We start from the raw sequence: 20,636 nt of genomic DNA on the forward strand, positions 1-20,636 counted from the left end.
TCAAAACGTACAAAGAGTTGACTAAAGATAATAAAAGTCGAAGCCAAGTTGGACTAAGAAGTCAAAATCTATAGCCAAATAGATTTTTACTTCCCTCCCTCCAAACATTTCAATATTAATGTATTATTTATGCCATAGCATTTGATCCCGCTTGGCAAAAAATAATAAATTTAAGTTTATCCAAATATCTTCGTTATATACCAAGTATAATTAGGTTTGTGGGACAATAGTAAACCTTGAGCACTGAGTTTAGTTGGGTATGTTTGGTTGAATAGAGGTGGCATCTGGAATAAAATGAAAGAAGGATTGTAATTTGATAACGGAATGAAATTATTCGTTATCGTGCATTTGTTATGTTTGGTTAACATATATGAAGAGAATGAATTATTATTTTATGTTGTTTGGTTGCAAATATATATATTAAAAAAACGTACGAATGAAATAGAAATGATAAAATTACTCATATCTCTTACCAAACATTATGGTGGCGATGGTGGTATGTCGGTGTCGGGCAGTGGAGATCAAGTGGTGGTGGTTGTAGTGGTGGTCAGGCAGCGACAATGATGGTGGTTGTGGTGGTATGGCAACGTCGACAACAGAGGTCCAGTGGTAGCGGTAGTGGTGGTTGTCAGGCAGCGACAATGATGGTGGCGGTGGTGGTATGGCAGCGTCAACAACGGAGGTCAAGTGGTGGCGGTAGTGGTGGTGGTCACGCGGCGACAATGATGGTGGTGGTGGTATGGCGATGACGGTGGTGGTGGTGGTGGCAATGGCGGTTGTGGTTGTCAGGTGGTGTTATCTATAGAGTATGATGAAAGAGAAATGAAATGAAAAAAAAACAACAACGAAGAGGTGAGAATGAATAAATTTGATGGAATGAGATTACTTGTTTAACCGTTAATTCCATTTCATTGACAAACCAAACACCCATTTTTTTATTCACTCACAATGACTTATTTTATTCCCCCTCATATTCATACCTAACAAACGCTACATTAGTTTGTGGTACTAACTACTAAGTGACCTATTATTTGTACAAATATTATAGCATTTCATGAAAATAAACCTTCTCCATGGTATTTGCCTTTGCCCAGGGCCGTTCCTGAGGGTCGTTAATAATAGAGTTTTATTTGGTTTAAATAATTAAATTTTTTGATATGCTTATTGAGTTATGAGTTTCTTCTTTTTTTTTAACAAAAATAGACTTAAATATTACAAATTAGTAAAAAATTTCGCTTAGTTTTATTTTTTTTTATTAATTCATAATATTATACTCATACTAAATATATATATATAAAAACCTTAGTTTTAATGTATACTTTCTGAAAAAAAAAATATATATTGTATAAGAAATTCATATGATTTTCGAAGTGAAATAATTAGAATTAACTACTTTATTAAAATTGATATTAAATCTTCTTACTACAAATAAATAGATGTCTTTCAAATATGAAAGGCGAATGATTCTAATAATTTGGTGATAGAGATAATTAATAGGAATAAAGTATGTGCTGGTAAATTAATACTGAGATATCTTTTGATAATATTGTTTTTGGAGTGAGGTATCATCCGTATCATCATCATATGAGCTAAGCACAATCAAATTAAATCTCAGTCATTTATTACAAATTAAGACATATATTTTAATCTAAGGTTAAGTATTAGTTTTTTTATAATTCAAAAGGTGAATGATTCTAATCCAGCGAGAATAGCATATGAAATATCTTTCGAACAATATTACTCTTAGAGTGACGTGTCTTCTTCGTATGAACCAAGTATAATCAAATTAAATCACAACCATTAATTAAAATAGAGTTTTAAATCCAAGGCTAAACATAAGTTTTTTTACTAGTTTGTTAGACTATCCCATCAACAATCTCACAATCTCAATCTCACATTATAAAATCTATTTCTTTCTCTCAATCTACATAATTTAATTCACCCCAATCTTTTAGACACATTCACAATCCATCCCAACTTAAAAAAAATATTTTTTTAACGAAGTCCGTTTTAAATAAAATTTATGTCAGAATGTTCATAATTTTTTTTTAAAATATCGTGTATTTAATTATTTTTTTAGTTCGAATATTAAAAGTTAATTGAATAATTAAGTTATTGGGGGTTAGTTTAGATTGCAATCTGGATTTGCTCTACCAACCCAGATTGCCAATCTAGATTGGTAAATTTTCTTTTTCAATTTTTTTTTAACTTTGGGCCCACCAATCTTATTATGAGATTGCCAATGGAAGTAGTCTTAGAAACGGGATACATTACAGAATTCTACGAGGTACATGCATTCAATGATAAGTTCATTAATATTTTCAAAGTGAAATAATTAGAATTAACTCCCTTACTAAAATTGCTATATTAAATCTTTTTATTACAAATAATTAGATGTCTTTTTTGTTTTTAGTGTGAAAGGTGAATGATTTTAATCCTACAATCACATAAATAATTAATTAATAAGAGTATAGTAGATGTTATAAAAAGATATTCAAAATATCTTTTAACAATATTACTTTTACTCTTTTAGGGTGACGTGTCTTCATATAGGCCAAGTATAATAAAAAAAATCTCAGCCATTCATTAAAAATATATAAAATAATATTTAAATCCAACATTAATTATTATTATTATTTTTATTTTTTTACTAGCCAGTCAGATTTTGTAAGGGCATACGGTACAGTAATTATACACCACCACAAAATGTACATGCATAAATGATATAAGTAAATTTTATAAAAAATGTTTTATGTTCATTAATATTTATTTATTTATTTGCTGTCACACATGCCTACTTATAAACACACCCCTCTTCCCAATACTTCCATATTCACATTTCTTATTATTTCTCTTTTAACTTTTTTTGTCACCTTTACAAAATCAATTGCAACCGCTAGCGACCATCATGTGTGGTGGTGATATTGTCTCCGATCTCATCCGTAGCTCCCGGACCAACTTCTGGCCTAAACCGACTTTCCGCGCTAAACTCAACTCGTTTGAGGAAGAGTTCAACCAGTTTGTCCAGGAAACCGAAACCGAACCGGTTCATAAGCGTCCACTTTCACCTCCTTCAGGCCAACCACTTTCCATTTCCTTAGTTTTTTTTAAATTATTACTTCCTTACTTTATTAATATTTAGCATGGGCCCTATTAGCCGTCTGACGTCTAATCACACAAGGACTAATTACACAATGCTTTAAATATTTGTGTAGATAGTATATTGATGGCCGTTTTCACCCATAGTTTTCAAAGGTTGGTCAAATGACTCTTCCGTCAAGTAGTTTTCAAAGTTTGACTTCTTATGATCAGAAGGGTCAAAACGGCAGTTTTGGATATCGGCCAAACGTTTATTTTAGCCAATAATTTTCAAAACTTGACCGACCCCTTATGGTTAGAACGGCCGTCTGAATATTGAACAAATGTCTGTTCTGGCCAATAATTTTAAAATCCTGCCCCCTAAGGTCAGAATGATATTCTGGATATTGGTCAGACGTTTGTTTTGACCAGTAATTTTCAAAACTTGACCCCATTGGGTAGAACGGTAGTCTGGATATTTTTTAATCATTATTTTTCAAAGTTAGTTTTTTTTAATTTTTTTTTATGGTAAAAACGATCGTCTTAAAGTGTTTTGTGAACCTGCTTTAATAACGTGAAATTAAATGGGTATGGTGTAACTATAGCATGATACCTATATGGTTTAAAATTTGTTTCTGACAGGCTTTTTGTCGAACAGGCGTGCACGAAAAAAAAAATGTTCATGAAAAAACAAAGAGCGGAATAAAAAAACCGAGGAAGAATTTGTACCGTGGGATAAGGCAGCGGCCATGGGGCAAATGGGCGGCCGAGATTCGCGATCCGAGGAAAGGTGTTAGGGTTTGGTTGGGTACCTTCAACACGGCGGAAGAGGCGGCTAGAGCTTACGATAAGGAAGCTAGGAGAATCCGAGGATCGAAAGCCAAGGTTAATTTCCCAAACGAGGAAGATTTAACCGTGGAAGAAAAAAATTGGCAGACGAATGGACAACAAGCTGTACCGCAGTCTTTTTATGAAAAGATGGAGAAAAAAGCTGAGGTGGTACAGGAAGAGAATGAGGTGCAGAAGTTGTCAGAGGAGTTGATGGCGTATGAGTCCTTTATGAAGTTTTATGATATTCCGTATCTCGAAGGGCAGCCGATGGTGGCACCGTCGGCTACTGATGGTGGTGGTCCGATTGAGCTTTGGAGTTTCGATGACATGTGTTAGATGTCTTAAAAAATAATAATTTCATTTTAGTTTTTTTTTTGGAGTTTATAATAAAGTAATTGTGATATTTTATTAGAATCTTAAAAATATCAAATTTTGTTTTATAGTTGTTTTTTTAATTAATAAAAAAATTGTTTTATTAGCCAAGTTCGTTGTTTAATATATCGTTTAATCACAAGACTAAGTGTAACGAAGAACTGTTCAGATGTGTTTTTAGTCATCTGTCATGTGGCAACCTGGAGGGGCGTTTAACATCACGTGGCGGATCTTAGAGGGGTGTTAAGCGTTAAGCGTCGCCTTTGGCGTTTTCCGGCTACATACAACCTAACCATAATAAATAAAACTTGTTTTTGATGATGGTTATTGAATGTTTTTAATACACATTAAAGATGCAAGTTGCATTTGATTTTTATATTTTGTTTTTACTGGTCCATGGTTTTTGAACAAAACCATCAAATGACAATATTGTGGACACTTGTGACACAAGAAAAGCATTTACGTGTGTTTGCATGTTAAGAAAGTTCAAAGAAAATAAAATAAACATATAAATGATAACTCATCGAAAACTATAAAAAGTTGTAAAAGTGAATAAAACAATTAAATAAATAATAAATAATAACTCATCAAAAATTTAAAATGTAAATAAAAGTAAAACAATTAAAGGAATAAATAAATAATAACACACCAAAATCTACAATAAACATTAACTAAACAATAACGTACCAAATTTTTTATATAAAAAAACAATAAAAGAAAAACATTAATAACTTTTTTTCTAAACAAAACAACATATTCCAAATTAGACCGTCATAACGTTTTTTTTTTAAATCATACTATAAAAGAAAAACATTCATTAAACTGTGATACATGTCTTGCGTATTTGGTCTAGTGGTTATTAGACTTGCCCTCCCAAGTGTAAATGCGGATTTGATTCCACTTGGCTCATTTCCATGAACATTTAGGTGAAATGACGAGTTAAGATTTTAATCCCGGCGTCGAACCCGACATAGTGCGAGGGTTTACAGATTTCATCCGATCCCCGGTCTCACGACTGTCGAGAAGTTAACATTGGACATAACCATAAAAATAATAGGTTTACACGTGATATCTTTTTCTAAACAAACCTTGTAGGAATGGGTATGATAAAATGGGTGAAGTTAAATTATAAAGGGATAAAAAAATGAGAAGCGTGAGAAAAATTTGTGATTACACAAAAAACCTCTTAAAAATAAAATAAAAAAATCATAACTCAAAATATAAATAAAAACGAAAAATTTAGAAAACTGAAATGTTTTCGCCATTATTCAAGTTAAAAAAAGTTATAAAAATTAAAAAAAAATTATGAAAAGACACAGTGACGAAAATGAACAAAATACACAATTATAACTAAAAAAAGACACAATAGATCGCAAAATATAACATTATGTTGAATAATATAACATGATATAAAGAAAAAAAATACATTATGTCAAAAAACAAAAACAAAAACAAAATTAATGACGATAATTAACACAAAAACCAATTATTGTTTTTTTAGAATGAGAAATACGATGAAAACATTTTTGTCTTTTTATTTTTTTTCGTTTTATTAAATTTTGAGTTATGATTTTTTTCTTAAAGAGTTTTTTTGTATGTCTAAAAATCATTCTCATCTTTTTTATTTTTGTTTCCGTTCGTAAAATAACTTAGACATATTTATTTTGTTAATTTGACTTTATATCTTATTTTTGTTTCCGTTCGTAAAATAACTTAGACATATTTATTTTGTTAATTTGACTTTATAATGGATGTTCAAGGTATCTGATAATTTTTTTTTAATTAGATTTACTTGTTTCATTATATAGAAACATAGATATTACATCAACATAGCAGGTAGGCGGGCAACAAGCTGCGCCGCCACCCCTTTCTGAATTGCAAACCTTAACCTGCTAAAGACATACCCCTGCCCCTTTGGAGTCGACACATTACTATGCACAACCCGTTGGACCCTGGTTAGGAAACGGATAGCTTCCGGTGCCAAAGAGCCAAAGGTATCAAAAGCCAAATGAACAAAAACTGATAATTAAAACACATTTTTCTTTTAATGAAAATTGTGAAAAAAAACAAAAAAATTATGGAAACAGAAGAAATAATAGTATTAAGTGGATTTCCTATGGGTTGTAGAAACGGCGCCCATTGTTTGACTGTTGACGTAATCATGTGCAGATTGTCTTACGTTGCTGTTTTTTTTTGAATGTTCAAACTTTCCCCTTCTATTTACATTATACCGTCAATGCCAGGAATCAAACCCTGGATCTCTCACCCAAAGACCAAAGCCTTTACCATCCCATCAAAGTGGTGATGGCCTCTTACGTTGCTGCTGCACCTTCCACAAATGATCTGATCACTCATCACTAAAAACAAAACAATATAAAATAAATAAAAACTAACTTTTAATTTTAGAGAATGTGTGATTTAATTATGGGAAAATTATCAAATCATGGTTCACAACTAATTACCAAAAATAAAAGTACAAATAAAAACAAAATTTTTATATTTTTAAAAAGGTGTGATTTAATTATGGGAATATTATCAAATCATGGTTCACAACCAATTACCAAAATTAGGAGGTATAAAAACAAAAAAAAAAACAAAACACGTCAAGGCAATTGCCATTTCACAAAACACGTCATTTTTTCTAGAAATGAGTCGTAAAAATTATGTTCATAATAGGTAAAAATAAATGACATGTAAAAATACTAAAAAATAATCTCTACTAAACATAGGAAGTGTCTAAAAGTTAGAAAACTTTATAAAAATTGAGGATTTCAGAACTTGACACATGAATGAAACATTTGTACTTTAGACGCTTTATTTGACAGGCGTACCCACCAATCAGCCACTTAATTGATGAAAAATTTTAGTGGAAACGTCTACATGTACGTCTTCTGAGAGGAAACGTCTTAAAACAAGAGTTTTTTCTCTGAAATGTCTAAAGATGGACCTGAAGCGTCAAGGATAAGAGGAAGCGTCTAAGCGTTAGATGTTTTACTTCAGCTTAGGTGGCCCAGACTCTCCCTCCACTATTTTTAGATGCTTTGTACGATTTTTTGACGTTTCTTGAAGGGGTTGTGGTTTCGTACACCTTTGAGTGTAAAGTGTAGGTTACACGAAGGTAAACGACCGTTTACAGTGCATTTTTTCTTTTGTCATTTTTCCATACGATGTTGTATGAAAACCAGATTCCTTATTGAAGATTCATAAAGTAATGGATACGAGGAAAACAACTGTTGACTGAAACAATACGTGATAACTTGTAATCATTGTATTGTTAGATAACTAAAGATCAAAACATAAAGAAGTTAGTACATAGAGATGCACAAATTGGGTTTTTTAAGAGCCAGTCTTGTTTCGATTTTGGCCAACAAAGTCAAAAACTAGGTAGAGATAAAACCGGTTCTGGATACATTCGGGTTTTGACTGGTTTGGCTGGTTTCTTACCGCTTTTGGCTGGTTTGGTTCCGGTTTTTTACTAGAAGTGGAACCTGTTCCAATGGTTTCAGTTCTATTCCGGTTTCAGTATCGTTTTTAGAGAAACTAGAATCAGTTTGTAATGACGGTTCGGGTAGGGTTGGCTCCCGTTTGGGTACCCGGAACCGGGTTATTTTTCACCTCTGTTGGTAAGGATGGATTCATCATTAAGAACAAGGCTGGCCCAAGGGTTATTCAAGTCAAATATGGGCCTTGGCCTACACTCTTTGGGCTCACTTGTTTTTAAAAAATTATCAATAGTTTGAGACGTATTGTATTAGTCAAACCTAATTCTAGATATGTTGTTAGGTTACTAACTATATCTGCATTATTTTTATATTTATAAACATTTTATTCATTAACGACTAACGAACAAACACAACTTTCATCTTCGACACAAAAACAAGTTACCTATAATACCGGTTAATGTAACATGTTACAACTTACACTTCAAGAACAAAACTTACAACTTACTAGGTTAGTACATGTCTTTGTATAACTCGTTACCATTCTCCATTGCTCGTTAGTGAATCGCAATGTTTAATTGTAATAAAAAAAAGCTTTGTATAAATCTACTAACTACAAGATGGTCACCTGAAATTTCTTATTATGAGTTCCCGCGTACCAGAGTGTGCCAGCGTGCCACGTTGGCTACATACTCCTATTATAAAGCGGGAACGAAGCAGTCACCTTGTAATCATCCCTCTCAATATGTCGGTGTTTGATGAGTTCACCACTTCCTTGAGCGGGCCTCGGTTTAGGAACCGTTTGTGAAACATGTTGCATGGTTGGGTTATTCGGGTGGTTATAGTGACCTAGTTTCACAAGAAATGTAACCGTTGTACCCTTACCCAACCCTCCACTCTCGATCCAAATGTGACCTCCCATCAGATTCACAAACCTGACATCACATAATTAAAAAAACGTGTTGAAGGATTATTAATAAGACTATTAATAACTCGTAACTTGAAGTTTATCAAATTTTTAATACCTTTTGCAAATTGCAAGCCCGAGACCTGCACTGTTTCCACCTCGGTTTGATGCACTTCGAGGCTCGGAAAACTTTGTGAAAATGTGTGGAATGTCCTGTTGTTTAATGCCAGAGCCAGTATCCTTCACCTGCATTCATATCAATTGTGTTTTCGGTTATTTATATTCTAGAGTACAATAAGCAAACGTCGGATAATATACTGACCTGCACAAGTAGGTAGAATAAACCATCGGTCAACGTGGGGCAAAATTCAGAAGTTTGCCATTCCTGTAAATACCCGGGATTCAAAATAGAGGCTTGAATTGAAACATGGCCGGCTTTGGTGAACTTAACCGCATTGCCGACAACATTTAAGATTATTTGCATAAGGCGTTTTTCATCACCAATGCCATAAACCGGTAAGCCCAGATCACAAGTTAATGTCATGGATGTGGTTTTCACAGATGCAATAGGATTTATCAATCTCACAACCTACATACAACAATAAATTATAATTGATATTATTCGTATAAAATATGAACTGATAGGTTCATTATGTTTAATTGTTTACCTCTCTGAACAGCTCATGAAGGTTGAACACTTCATTTTCAAGTTCTAGGCTTCCGTCTTCGAGCCTAGAAAGGTCAAGAACGTCATTCACAAGTGTTGCTAGAAGATTGCTGCTTTTAAGTATGGTTTCTATCATGGCTCGTTGATCGGGAGTGAGTTCGGTTTCTAAAAGAAGTGAAGACAATGCTATGATTGCATGCATTGGTGTACTCATTTCATGGTTCATGACAGCAAGGAAGTCATTACGAGCATGGATAGCCATCTCCGCTTCTTGTCGGGCCACGTTTAAAGCAAAGTTCTGGTCCATTAGCTGGTCACGAGCCCGCATAGATTCTTCTAGAATTGCAGCATGAGAAAGAGCCACAGCAACCTAAGGATTAGAAATACACAGTAAGTTTACAGTTTAGATATAATCAAAATATTAACATATATAGATAGAAAATTAGATATCAACCAACCTGGTCAGCAACAACGGTTACGAGTTCCAATTCATGGTCCCGCCACTTTCTAACACCGTTCAAAGGAAGAATCAAAACCATAACCGCATAAGTTTTAGCAGAGTGATCGGGCCAATTGTCGATTTCAAAATTCGATAGATGCAAAAGAGGAACACGAACAGCAACAACTTCAGGTGCAATGTAAGATCCCACAGGGGTTCTAATCCTAGCCAGAGGACAGTTATGTGGAATCCTTATCGTTTCAGCACTATTAAACACCTCAGTGATTATCGGCAGATTAATCGGAACCGTGGAGCCAAACGGGATCAAATTATGCAAAGAATGAGAAAGCTGAAGAATCATACCCTTGCTTGACGGCATCCACAACACACATTCTTCAAGATCTAAAGTCCTACCGAGCTCAATAAGAGTCGTTTTTAATATCGTGTGTCGATCAAGAGTGCTTCTGATTTCATGTGTAAGCATTCTAACATGCCTTCCGGTTTCTTCTTGTTTTATAATCAATCCCATTTCCCGATCGAGGTCTTCAGCTCGTTGTTTTAGAAACGATTCCCGTGTTTTCACACTCAACAAATCAGGTATAATGTGAACAAGCATTAATGCAGTCACGCATGACACGAAGGCTGTAGACAGTTTTGCTACAGTCATAACAATAGCAACAGTTTTCGAGTGTGACGAGAACGTCCAAAGGTTTATAAAGTGTGTTGCTCCGCATAGAACAATAAAAGCACCGAACTGCATAAGCACCCATCTATATGGAAAAAAGGCTGATTTCTGAACAAAGTATATAAGTTCCAATGGGATTGAGAAATAGGCGAAGGCAATGAAGAAATCTGATATGTACTGGTACTTGACTAAAAGCTCATCAGCAGGCCATTGAGTCTCGAAGCAATCACACGAATACATTCTTCGTCCACAGCTTCAGAAAAGCTGCAACATAAATTATAATCAGTCATCTCAGTTAACAAAATCAGTGTTGGGTCTGTTTTAAATGAAGACGAGAAGATAATTGTTGCTGGGGTGAGATGGGGACTAGCGATTAATCGGATTGGAATTTTTATATATAATTTTCTGTCTTATATATACACACACACATTTTTATATGTAATTTTTATATACGAACACATTATAATGTTTATATACGGAATCGCCAGAAATTGGCCGGAAACTGCCCCAAATTGCCAGTTGCAGACTTTGTCTGGCTAAGACTGACTACCAATTTTCAGCCAATTACCCAAATATTAATCAGTCACCAGCTGACTAGCGATTAATCTCTGACTAGTCTCGATTTTTCTAACACTGTTGTCACTAACCGGTTACGATTCGTAACCGATTTTTTAGTGGAAAGTCCCTAACCTATGTGACCGATTCGGTTTGATTATTAACCGGTTAACCAATAATAACATATTGAAATTAACTTTATTAACACTAACCATATTAACCTGTGTTCGATTATCCAATTCCTAACTAATTCCTATGTGAAATCCCTAACTGGTTCCTAACCATCGGTTGATACCGGTTAGTAACTGGTTTCTTATATACCAGTTATTAATCGGTTACGACTTGCACCTCTACCTGCAATTAGGGATGACTGGATGAGCACTTGGTACCAAGTTCAGGTACCCATACCATACCGAACCGGTTCGAAACTGATAGATTCGCAACCTATTTTTCCAAAAATACGGTATCGGTATCTTCGGTACCCGTACCGGCACGGTACATATACCATATTGAGATGAACATATTGTAACAAGTACCGGTACCGTACCGATATTCGGCAATCAACATCGATATTTTCAGTACCAGTACCGATCTCATCCAGTGTTGAAAAGCAATAATAAATTCCTGGTTGCAGCAAGCGGACTTAGGTCAGCTTAGACTGAACCACGTAAATCCTTGTGTCCTTTTCTGCGGATCGATTGCGTGTGTGTTTCGAACCAAACTGATTAACCGAACCAAACTGACTACCGGAACCGGTTTGGAATTCTCTCCACCGAAACCGGTTACCAAATTGAAAGCCGGTCAAAAACGATTATAAACTGGTAAAAAACACCGGTTTCAACCAGGATCAAAACTGATAACAAATCAATTTGACTTTCTGTTGACCGAACTGGTTTGTGAACCTTTAGTTGAAAGGCAATAACTAACTACTAACTCCTGGTTTGCATCCGGTCGACGTAGGTTAGCTTAGACCGAACCGCGTACATCCTAACAATTAACCTAACATTTAACATATTAATTCAGCCTGTGGACGTAGATCAGCTTAAACCGAACCACGTAAATCCTTATGTATCGTATTCGTTTCACATATCCGAGATCCTAACAATTAACATAACTTGATCTTCAATATTCTAAACAGATTCTGAATAACTACCTACCTACTAGCAAACGTCCTATAACGAACTATGACGCACGCACTAGATAACGGTTAATTAATTAATTAATTAACTTCAACATATGAAATCATCGCCTTAGTTATCATCGACGTTAACTATAACAATCAGATAGTAATTAGTAATTAGTAATTAGAATAAGAAGAAGAAGAAGAAGAACGAATTAATAACCTGAATGAAGAAGAAGAGAACAGAGATCCGTGGAAGAGGCTAAAAGATAATAATAATAATATCATTATTAATATTAATATGAACTTGATGCTTCATCATTTTGTGCAAATGGAGTTGCTGCTGCACTGATTTCATGAGCAATTGCAAGTAGTGCAAGTGTTTCCTCTATGGGAAGTATATAAATTCAATTCAATTATTATTATTATTATTATTATTATTATTAATATTATTATTATTATTATCACTTCAACAGATTCTCAATCTCATCTCGCCAACTGATTTGATTTCATTTCACTCAAGGAGAAGAAAAGGTTATTGTTTTCTTTATATATATTATATACACATTATATACGCACTTTTATAAATATTTAAAACACATGATTTTTTGGTTTATGAATAATTGAAAAGTAGATAATATTAAATACATCACCAATTTATATAGAAGATACGAGGGAGCGTTCGAGTCGTGTTCTCATCCAATTTTATCGGCTCCTTGTGATCATGTCGTTTGGCGGGCGTGGGGGTCGGGTTTTATCCGGGGAATCTATCAATAGGTGGACTGCTAGGGGCTCCGTCCGTCCAGACTCGTGACCGGATTGGGCTAACTTTAGCCAATGGGGGCCACGTACGGAGTACCCGACGTTACTTAGTTGGTCGTTTAAAAAAAAATTGAATACAAAATAATGTTATATCTAGAATTCTAGGTTACCTTAACTTAGAAGTTAGAAGTTGTATATTTAGGTGTTTATATATATATTATTATTATCCCAAACTTTTTGTTGAAATGTAGTTAATACTTCAAAAGTTTTAAGTAGTGAACTGTAATGATTCATATATTTATGTGACGTTTTCTAAAGATATAAGAATTGATAGAGGTAAATATAATTGTTGTTCATGTTGCAGTGTTACAGTTAAATAACTGAATATAACGAGAGAAATGTGAAAAGGTTATTTTGTTGTCTATTTTTGGCACCTTCAACATGTAAAGGAGAGAGATCCGTAAGTACGGCATCTCATGTGAAGAAGCATATCGTAAATAATTTATATGATTATCATGTTTTTAATAAACTATATTATAATTAAAGGGAAATAATGGTTTTCAATAGTCAGTTTGAGAGTATATATTTAAACGGAATTAGAATATGATGAGTTCAAATCCTTGTAAGTACTATTAAAAATGTTTTTGAAAGTACACATTTAAACGGATTAGTGGTTGAGTGTTTTTAATGTTTAAAATACATTTTTGACATTTTGTACACATAACTCATGAGTAACATTTAAAAATATTAAATATTATAAAAAGATAAAATAAAGGAGACAGGGTAGACGTTTGATTTGGACCGGAAAAGATGATGCATGCACCTACAATAAAGAAAGAAAGAAAGATACATTGTATGATGATATGAGTTCTAATTTTAGCTTGAAATTGTGAAAGTGGTCAATTATTCTGCACGTGATTGATATTTATGGACATTGTATTTTGCTTTTGCTTTTTCAAGATATTTTACATTCAAAGGTCCTTATACTTTTTATAAATTACATTAACACTATAAAAACATTTGAGTTAAATAGCTTAAACTTTTTAATTTGGTGTCATTTAACATATAGTTACCAATATAATTTCGCACTCTTAATGCGCGAGATGATGAGGAAAATGTATAAGCGGTAAAAGGCGTGTGTTGTGTTATTTTTGGTCAAATTAGGGTCGGTGAGGGATTAAAAATTAAGAAAACCCGAAATATTTACGGATGGATGAAAAATAAGGCAAATACAAAAGGATTGGTTAGCATGGTGAAATATTGATTTTAGTGACTCTTCATTTTCGGTGGTGAAAATCTGTATGTATATGTATACAACTTTTGGTTTTTAATAAAATTCCTAAGATGTTCAAAAAAATGTTAAAAGACGAGAAATACAAGTATACAACTTTTGGTTGTAAACAAAGCTTTCAATTGGACATAGACACGCGTCTCACATACATGATGTGCGTGTCTCGTGTTTTGGTTTTTGGGACTAAGACAACTCACACTATAATTCCTATACACCAAAGAGCCACCCTTCTCGTAATCATCTTCCCTTACCGCACCACCACAGCCACTACCCTCCCCAGATGAATACAATAAAGCAATCATTGTTAAGCAACAAAGTAAGACACATTTATCTGGCAAAAATACAGTTGGTGACATGTAGTTTTTCCTCAACAACTTCTCTTACAGATTCCATGAATGAGTGTTAAACCACTCAGAAGAATAAAATGGTTCAATAAATACCTCAAGTATGATAAGACCAGTGATCTTTTATTTCTTATCCGAATAACTTACAGTTTAATCGCTTCAACTTCATAAAACATGCAACCGTTACTATCTTCAATCTGATGGACCAATCATCTTTTCTGGAACCACAAGTTGATCGAATTCTTCACTGGTCAAGACTCCCAAGTTGAGAGCAGCTTCCTGCATATGTTACAAATGTTAATTATTATAAAAATTATTAGTTCTTCAAACACGTTTTCAGGGAATTAATAACGTGGGTTTATAGTTTTGTTGAATGAATTACGAAACATCACCTTGAGTGTACATCCCTTCTTGTGGGCAGTCTTGGCAACCGCTGCAGCATTGTCATAACCAATTTTCTGTACCGAAAAATTCCAAATGACAATTTGCATCATTGAGTTATTCAGAAATTAATATATGTAAAAGACAGTAAATTGTTAAATTCAAACAGAAGCTTACAGGATTCAATGATGTGACAAGCATAAGTGACTGCAGGGGATCAAGACAGATAATAACATTAGGAATTACATTGTACTAAATCACAGTAAATATTGAAACTCTCTTTTTAGTTTTTATTGTTAGCTTACCTCGTGTAATAGCTTTGAAATCCTATCCCTGTTTGCTTGAATTCCTCTCACACAATTCTTTTCAAAAGAAGCAGACGCGTCCGCTAGAAGTCTTATTGACTATAAAAACAATATCAACACCATGAGAATTATATAGTAAAAAAAAAAATTCCAAAGATTTAGCACCGGATATAAACATTTGAGTTTGAGGGTCGCATAACAAATAACAGAAGACCATATAACTGTGATTGATTGAGCTCACTTACATGTAAAAGATTACTAGCAATCATTGGCTTGAAAACATTGAGCTCAAAATGGCCATTTGAACCGCCCACTGTCAGGCCGACATGGTTTCCAATTGCCTGCAGGTAATAATATTATTTCACAGGCATAATTAACAAATCCATTAAAATAAAATGTGACAAAGGTGTTAGATACATACCTGAGCACAGACCATAGTCAGAGCTTCACATTGTGTAGGATTCACTTTTCCCTAAAGTAGAAAAGGTTCATAAGGTCAAAACAATTAGCCAAGTTACTGGATTTATCATCCGAATTTAAAAAAAAATATATATATATGATTTTATAAGGTTTTTATGAAATAGTGACTTTACAGGCATAATGCTGCTCCCAGGTTCATTCTCAGGAAGAATAAGTTCCCCAAGACCACAACGAGGACCACTAAATTTCAAAAAGTTAAATTTGAAATGAGCATAAAGTAGCTTACAAAGTACAAAGAGAATATAAAGTTTGCAGCTTGCATACCTTCCTAGAAACCGTATATCATTCGCAATCTTCATAAGTGAAGCTGCAAGCGTGTTCAAGGCTCCGCTAGCTTCAACAAAGGCATCATGAGCAGCCTGATATTTTAACAAAATTGTTTAAAAAAATAATATAACAAAATTGTTTTAAAAAAAGGTATCTGTTTGAAAAATGAAACTAACCAGAGCCTCAAACTTATTTTCAGCTGTAACAAACGGTAATCTTGTTTCATCAGCAACCGCTGCAGCAATCTTTACATCAAATCTGTATAGCGATCATCTCACTATGTAAATAAGAAGAAAAATATATTGAAAGATAAGATATTTTAAATAACAAAAATGGGTACCCTTTCTTGGTGTTTAATCCTGTTCCTACAGCAGTGCCACCTTGTGCAAGCTGAAAACATAAAAACCTATATCAGTCAGGATTTACACACACAGACATACCATTTATATCTTAACATAATAAACATCATTAACAACCTGATACAAACGAGGGAGAGTGCATAGGACCCTATCAATTCCATACTTCACCTGTAAAAACAATATAATTATTCCAATTTATATTATTAGCCAAACTAATTTTCAAAAAGGTCAGCTTAAAAATCATACTTGTGTGGTATAGCCACTGAACTCTTGCCCGAGAGTCAAGGGTGTTGCATCTTGGGTGTGTGTACGCCCAATTTTAACTATATCAGAGAACTCGTTTGTCTGTTAAATAAAAACCATTTAGTAAGCATCACACTGACGCTAAAAACAAACTATAAAGTAAAAGCATACAATCAAATACTTAAATACCTTTGCTTGTAGGGCAGTATGTAACTGTTTAAGTTTTGGGACAAGTCTCGAGTTGATTTCTGTTGCGGCTGCAATATGCATAACCTATGAACAAAACAAAGGTCAACACCTAAAAAGTCAATAAGAGAATTGACAATTAATATTTTAAAGAAGCTTACAGTTGGGAATGTGTCATTTGAAGACTGAGATCTGTTGACATGGTCATTTGGATGCACAAACTTATCACCACGCTTGTGACCAAGAATTTCAGCAGCTCTGTTTGCAATAACCTGTTGCCAGCAAGATTCATGATTAATATGAAGTGTTGGTGAAAAATGAAAAATATTACTGTTACCTCATTGGCATTCATATTGCTTTGAGTGCCACTGCCAGTTTGCCATACAACCAATGGAAAGTGATCGTTTAACTTCCCTTCTGCCACTTCTTGTGCAGCTTCCATTATTGCTTTTCCAATAGACGGATCAAGCCCATATTCCATGTTTACCTAGAACACATGTAAATCCCATTAACCAAATAAACACTCAATCTAGTAACTAAAGTAAAATGAAACTAAATAAATAATGAAATCATATGCAATTAGTTAAGATAAAATGAAGCAAGACTCTGGTGGCAAGCACGTTTCATTTATCTGTTAATAGAGCAACGCTAATCCTATATCAACTGGTTGATGATTAAATGTCTGGAATTGGCAAAAACCTTAGCAGCACACTTTTTGAGGATTCCAAAAGAACGAATGATCGGCTCTGGCATTCGTTCCCGATCGCCTCCAATTTCAAAATTCTGCAAAGATCTTTGTGTTTGAGCACCCCATAACCTGAAAAATGAGTAAACCAGTTACTAAAAAAGAAACGAAAGCAAGTGATCTGTATAAAAGAAATTCATCACCACCAAACACAAATCAGATTTAACAGGTTACGGATACTTATAGGGCTGTAAACAAGCTGAGCCGAGCCTGAACTCGACTCGTTTTGACTTACGAGAACTCGAGCTCGGCTCGTTTGAAGCTCTTTTTCTAAAGCTCGAGCTCAGCTCGTGAATCTTTTTTCAAACTCGGCCTCAGCTCTGTTACAACTCACATATCATTGATTATGTTATATACATTTCTAACTACCTTTACATATTTTCAGAAAAACCCTTGAACGAATTACGAGCCTAAGCTCGTCTCGAGCTCATGCAGTACCTTACACAAGCTTCGAGCTCAGCTGTACAATGTAAAACTAATACATAAAAGTCCAAAACTGGTAAACCTTACAAACACACAAGACTAGACGAGCCTAACCGAGCTTCCAATACAAGCTCAATAACTAAACGAGCTTTATTAAAGACTCAAGCTCGAAAATCTCAACTCGTTTCCATCCTTTTATCAATCCAATCTCAAGTAGCTCGTGAGCAGCTCAACTCGTTAAATGAATTACAACTAATGTTATAAAACCAAATGGTTGATCTAAACGCTAAAGGATCCCAACTCCTAAACCACCTAATTAACATATGCTCTCGGGTAAAGATCCTAAATATAATAAATAATAATAATAATAATACTAACTTATCAGATGGGACTTGAATCGGGCCAAATGTGTCTCGTTCTTCTCTAAACCCGGTGGAAAAATATCTCGTGAACCGAATCGAATCCGCAAAAACAACCGATCCGCCAAGTGTTCGACGATATGCCTGAACCATCGCCATTTCGTTCTTTTAGCTGTAAATTAACAACAAAAAGAAACCACAGGCAACAAATAAGAAAACGAGATCAAAGTGTAATAATAATAATAATAATAATAATAAATAGTAATAATAATATTATTATTATTAAGTGAATCCAGAACAATTACCAGAATGAATACAATCAATGAATTGAAGAACACCAGGTGGCTGGAGAAAATGGGAGTAAAAGTAAAAGCAAGCTTGGTTTGGTTTGATCGGATGCTGCTGGTATTGGTATGGGCCAAGGCTACGGCCCAATTGGTTTATTATTTGATCCTGTTAAAAACAAACTTTATTTGGCACGTACTTCAAGACTTGAGTAATAATAAACAGTTTATTATTATTATTGTTGTTGTTGTTGTTGTTGTTGTTGGATCTCATGTAGGGGTAGCAATCTTTGATTCAAACCCTTTTAAATGGGTCAATTTGAGTTGTTTTAAAAATTAAATGAGTTGATTTGGATAAAAGGTTTTAATTAAATAGGTCAATATGAGTCATTTTAAATCCATCCTTTTACTTTTGGGTCAAAATGGGTCTACAAGTTCAAAGAATTGGGTCGATGTGGGTTAGCTTCCTAAGAAAATGTGACAGGTCTCGGATCGGAACGGGTTTTCATACAAGACAGGTTTCGACACGAAACAGGTTTCAGATTGGAACGTGTTCGGTTCATGTTTCAAGCTAACACGAGTTTTCACCCGTGATGGGTTGGGTTTTGGTTTCTTTTTGGTCGATTCGGGACTCGTTTTTGTCCGTTTTTCGGTTTCGGTTCGATTCTCGGTTTTTTTTTATGGAACGATGTCAACGTAGGAAGCATTTTTGTGTTTTTACTTTTTTTGTTTATGCTTTATATTTTGAGTTATAATTTTTTATTATTATTTTTGAATATTTTTTAAGGGTTTTTAATCTTAATAGAAAGCCCCACTAAAAAAATTCAAAAAAAATAATAAAAAAATCATAACTTAAAATATAAATAAAAAACAAAAATTTTAAAAAAACTAAAATATTTTCGCCATTATTCCCGTTCATAAAATAAAAAAAAATAAAAAAAAACCCTCGAAACCCGGTTCAACCCTAACCTATTCCGACCCAAACCAAAACAGCCCTTTTTTTATTGACCCGTTCTGACTCAAACTCATTCTGACCCAAACTCGTTTTGACCCATGACTCATTTCAACCCATGACTCGTTCGACCCAACCCAACCCATTTGCCACCTCTAATCTCATGTATTGAGAATAAGTAAAAATTCTTAAAATGTTCTACTTACGGAGAAAAATTCATTTTTGTCTCTCAAACTTCATGATTTCAAAAGCGTCCCATTTAAACACGTCTTTGACTACGCGTGTGAAGGCCAAGCACGTAGTTGACTACGCGTTTGAAGGCCAAACGCGCTGTTAACGACGTGTTTTACTAACACGTCGTCAAGAACAAGTTTGAGGGGACGTTTTTTGAATCCTAAAGTTTGGGAGACAAAAATGGGGTTTCTCTCCATAAGCAGAATATTTTCAGATTTTTTCGTTAAAATAATATAATTGGAATATGATATAGTATGAGACTACGGGTGCAAACGAGCTGAGCCGAGCCCGAGCTCGTTTTGGCTTACGAGAGCTTGATCTCAGCTCGTCCAGGCTCGGGCTCGGTTCGTTTATTATCTAACAATCATCTTATATATGTTTTTAATTATCGTTATATATTTTGATAAGAACGTTAAACTAGCTTAGGCTCGGCTCAATATCGTGTAGTATCTTAACTGAGCCAAAGCTCGGCTCGAGCTTCAAAAAACTCGGTTCATTTGCACTCCTAGAGACTAGTGATGAGTTGTAAACTTCTAATGGACGAGTTATGATTATCTTACAAAATATGTATTTTTATTTTTATTATAACCAAGTTTTCAATTTCACTTGAAACTATATAATTGTTCCATGGTCACAAGATCGCAAATATGAAATATCACCTTCAATTATGTCTCCTTAAAGTTTTATAAAAAACCGTTAAAAATGTATTAACTTTAATATCACCTTCAACTTTTTTAATACCATTGTAGCTGGGCAAGCAATGAAAATGGCTGAAACGAAGAAGGTGGAGAAACATGCTAAAGCCTGCGAAAAAAACCAACATGTTTTTGTCCCTCTGGCTTTTGATACATTTGGCTCCTTGGCACCGGAAGCTATCCGTTTCCTAACCAGGGTCCAACAGGTTGTACATAGCAATGTGCCGACTCC

General features: G+C 34.2%; 4 protein-coding genes across 5 annotated transcripts in view; 1 reads left to right on the forward strand and 3 right to left on the reverse strand.

Annotated features, from left to right (window-relative positions):
- LOC143554592 (uncharacterized) overlaps nt 1-20,636 on the reverse strand; it is a 171,850-nt gene that overhangs the window by 124,409 nt on the left and 26,805 nt on the right. The gene's annotated exons all lie outside the window — the stretch shown is intronic.
- On the forward strand, nt 2,847-4,345 carry LOC143554590 (ethylene-responsive transcription factor ERF071-like). Its single transcript, XM_077044309.1, has 2 exons — nt 2,847-3,077; nt 3,737-4,345. The coding sequence occupies exons 1-2, from the start codon at nt 2,909-2,911 to the stop codon at nt 4,243-4,245; spliced, it is 678 nt and encodes a 225-aa protein (XP_076900424.1). The 5' UTR covers nt 2,847-2,908; the 3' UTR covers nt 4,246-4,345.
- Nucleotides 8,139-10,689, reverse strand: LOC143554617 (ethylene response sensor 1-like). Its single transcript, XM_077044337.1, has 5 exons — nt 9,754-10,689; nt 9,297-9,665; nt 8,951-9,217; nt 8,747-8,874; nt 8,139-8,656 (listed from the first exon to the last, which is right to left on the reverse strand). Exons 1-5 carry the CDS (start codon nt 10,657-10,659, stop codon nt 8,407-8,409), a joined length of 1,920 nt encoding a protein of 639 aa, XP_076900452.1. The 5' UTR covers nt 10,660-10,689; the 3' UTR covers nt 8,139-8,406.
- On the reverse strand, nt 14,478-18,564 carry LOC143554618 (fumarate hydratase 1, mitochondrial-like). 2 transcript variants are annotated; one of them, XM_077044339.1, is made up of 18 exons: nt 18,545-18,564; nt 18,259-18,411; nt 17,412-17,529; nt 17,050-17,199; nt 16,874-16,984; nt 16,716-16,799; nt 16,530-16,628; nt 16,401-16,451; nt 16,265-16,314; nt 16,101-16,182; nt 15,922-16,016; nt 15,771-15,837; nt 15,599-15,649; nt 15,423-15,518; nt 15,178-15,276; nt 15,050-15,079; nt 14,884-14,949; nt 14,478-14,770 (listed from the first exon to the last, which is right to left on the reverse strand). In XM_077044339.1, exons 2-18 carry the CDS (start codon nt 18,396-18,398, stop codon nt 14,684-14,686), a joined length of 1,476 nt encoding a protein of 491 aa, XP_076900454.1. In that variant the 5' UTR covers nt 18,399-18,411; nt 18,545-18,564; the 3' UTR covers nt 14,478-14,683. The 2 variants fall into 2 exon arrangements, with proteins under 2 accessions (XP_076900454.1, XP_076900453.1); XM_077044338.1 differs by lacking the exon at nt 18,545-18,564 and having other exon boundaries at nt 18,259-18,471.

This window comes from Bidens hawaiensis, unplaced genomic scaffold, assembly GCF_021521415.1.
Source record: "Bidens hawaiensis isolate Kalapana, Puna unplaced genomic scaffold, B.hawaiensis_p1.1 tig00017762_1, whole genome shotgun sequence".
NCBI lineage: Eukaryota > Viridiplantae > Streptophyta > Magnoliopsida > Asterales > Asteraceae > Bidens > Bidens hawaiensis.

What these genes read in the sequence shown, in the direction of transcription:
- LOC143554617 (XM_077044337.1), bottom strand. Translation starts at nt 10,659, where the DNA reads ATGTATTCGTGTGATTGCTTCGAGACTCAATGGCCTGCTGATGAGCTT. An exon ending in TAACCGTTGTTGCTGACCAG is followed by an intron (nt 9,666 to 9,753) that starts GTTGGTTGATAT and finishes TCTAATCCTTAG; the next exon opens with GTTGCTGTGGCTCTTTCTCA. An exon ending in TTCATGAGCTGTTCAGAGAG is followed by an intron (nt 9,218 to 9,296) that starts GTAAACAATTAA and finishes TGTTGTATGTAG; the next exon opens with GTTGTGAGATTGATAAATCC.
- LOC143554590 (XM_077044309.1), top strand. Translation starts at nt 2,909, where the DNA reads ATGTGTGGTGGTGATATTGTCTCCGATCTCATCCGTAGCTCCCGGACC. An exon ending in TCCACTTTCACCTCCTTCAG is followed by an intron (nt 3,078 to 3,736) that starts GCCAACCACTTT and finishes TTTGTCGAACAG; the next exon opens with GCGTGCACGAAAAAAAAAAT.
- LOC143554618 (XM_077044339.1), bottom strand. Translation starts at nt 18,398, where the DNA reads ATGGCGATGGTTCAGGCATATCGTCGAACACTTGGCGGATCGGTTGTT. An exon ending in AAAATAAGTTTGAGGCTCTG is followed by an intron (nt 16,017 to 16,100) that starts GTTAGTTTCATT and finishes TTAAAATATCAG; the next exon opens with GCTGCTCATGATGCCTTTGT. An exon ending in CTGGGAGCAGCATTATGCCT is followed by an intron (nt 15,650 to 15,770) that starts GTAAAGTCACTA and finishes TTTCTACTTTAG; the next exon opens with GGAAAAGTGAATCCTACACA.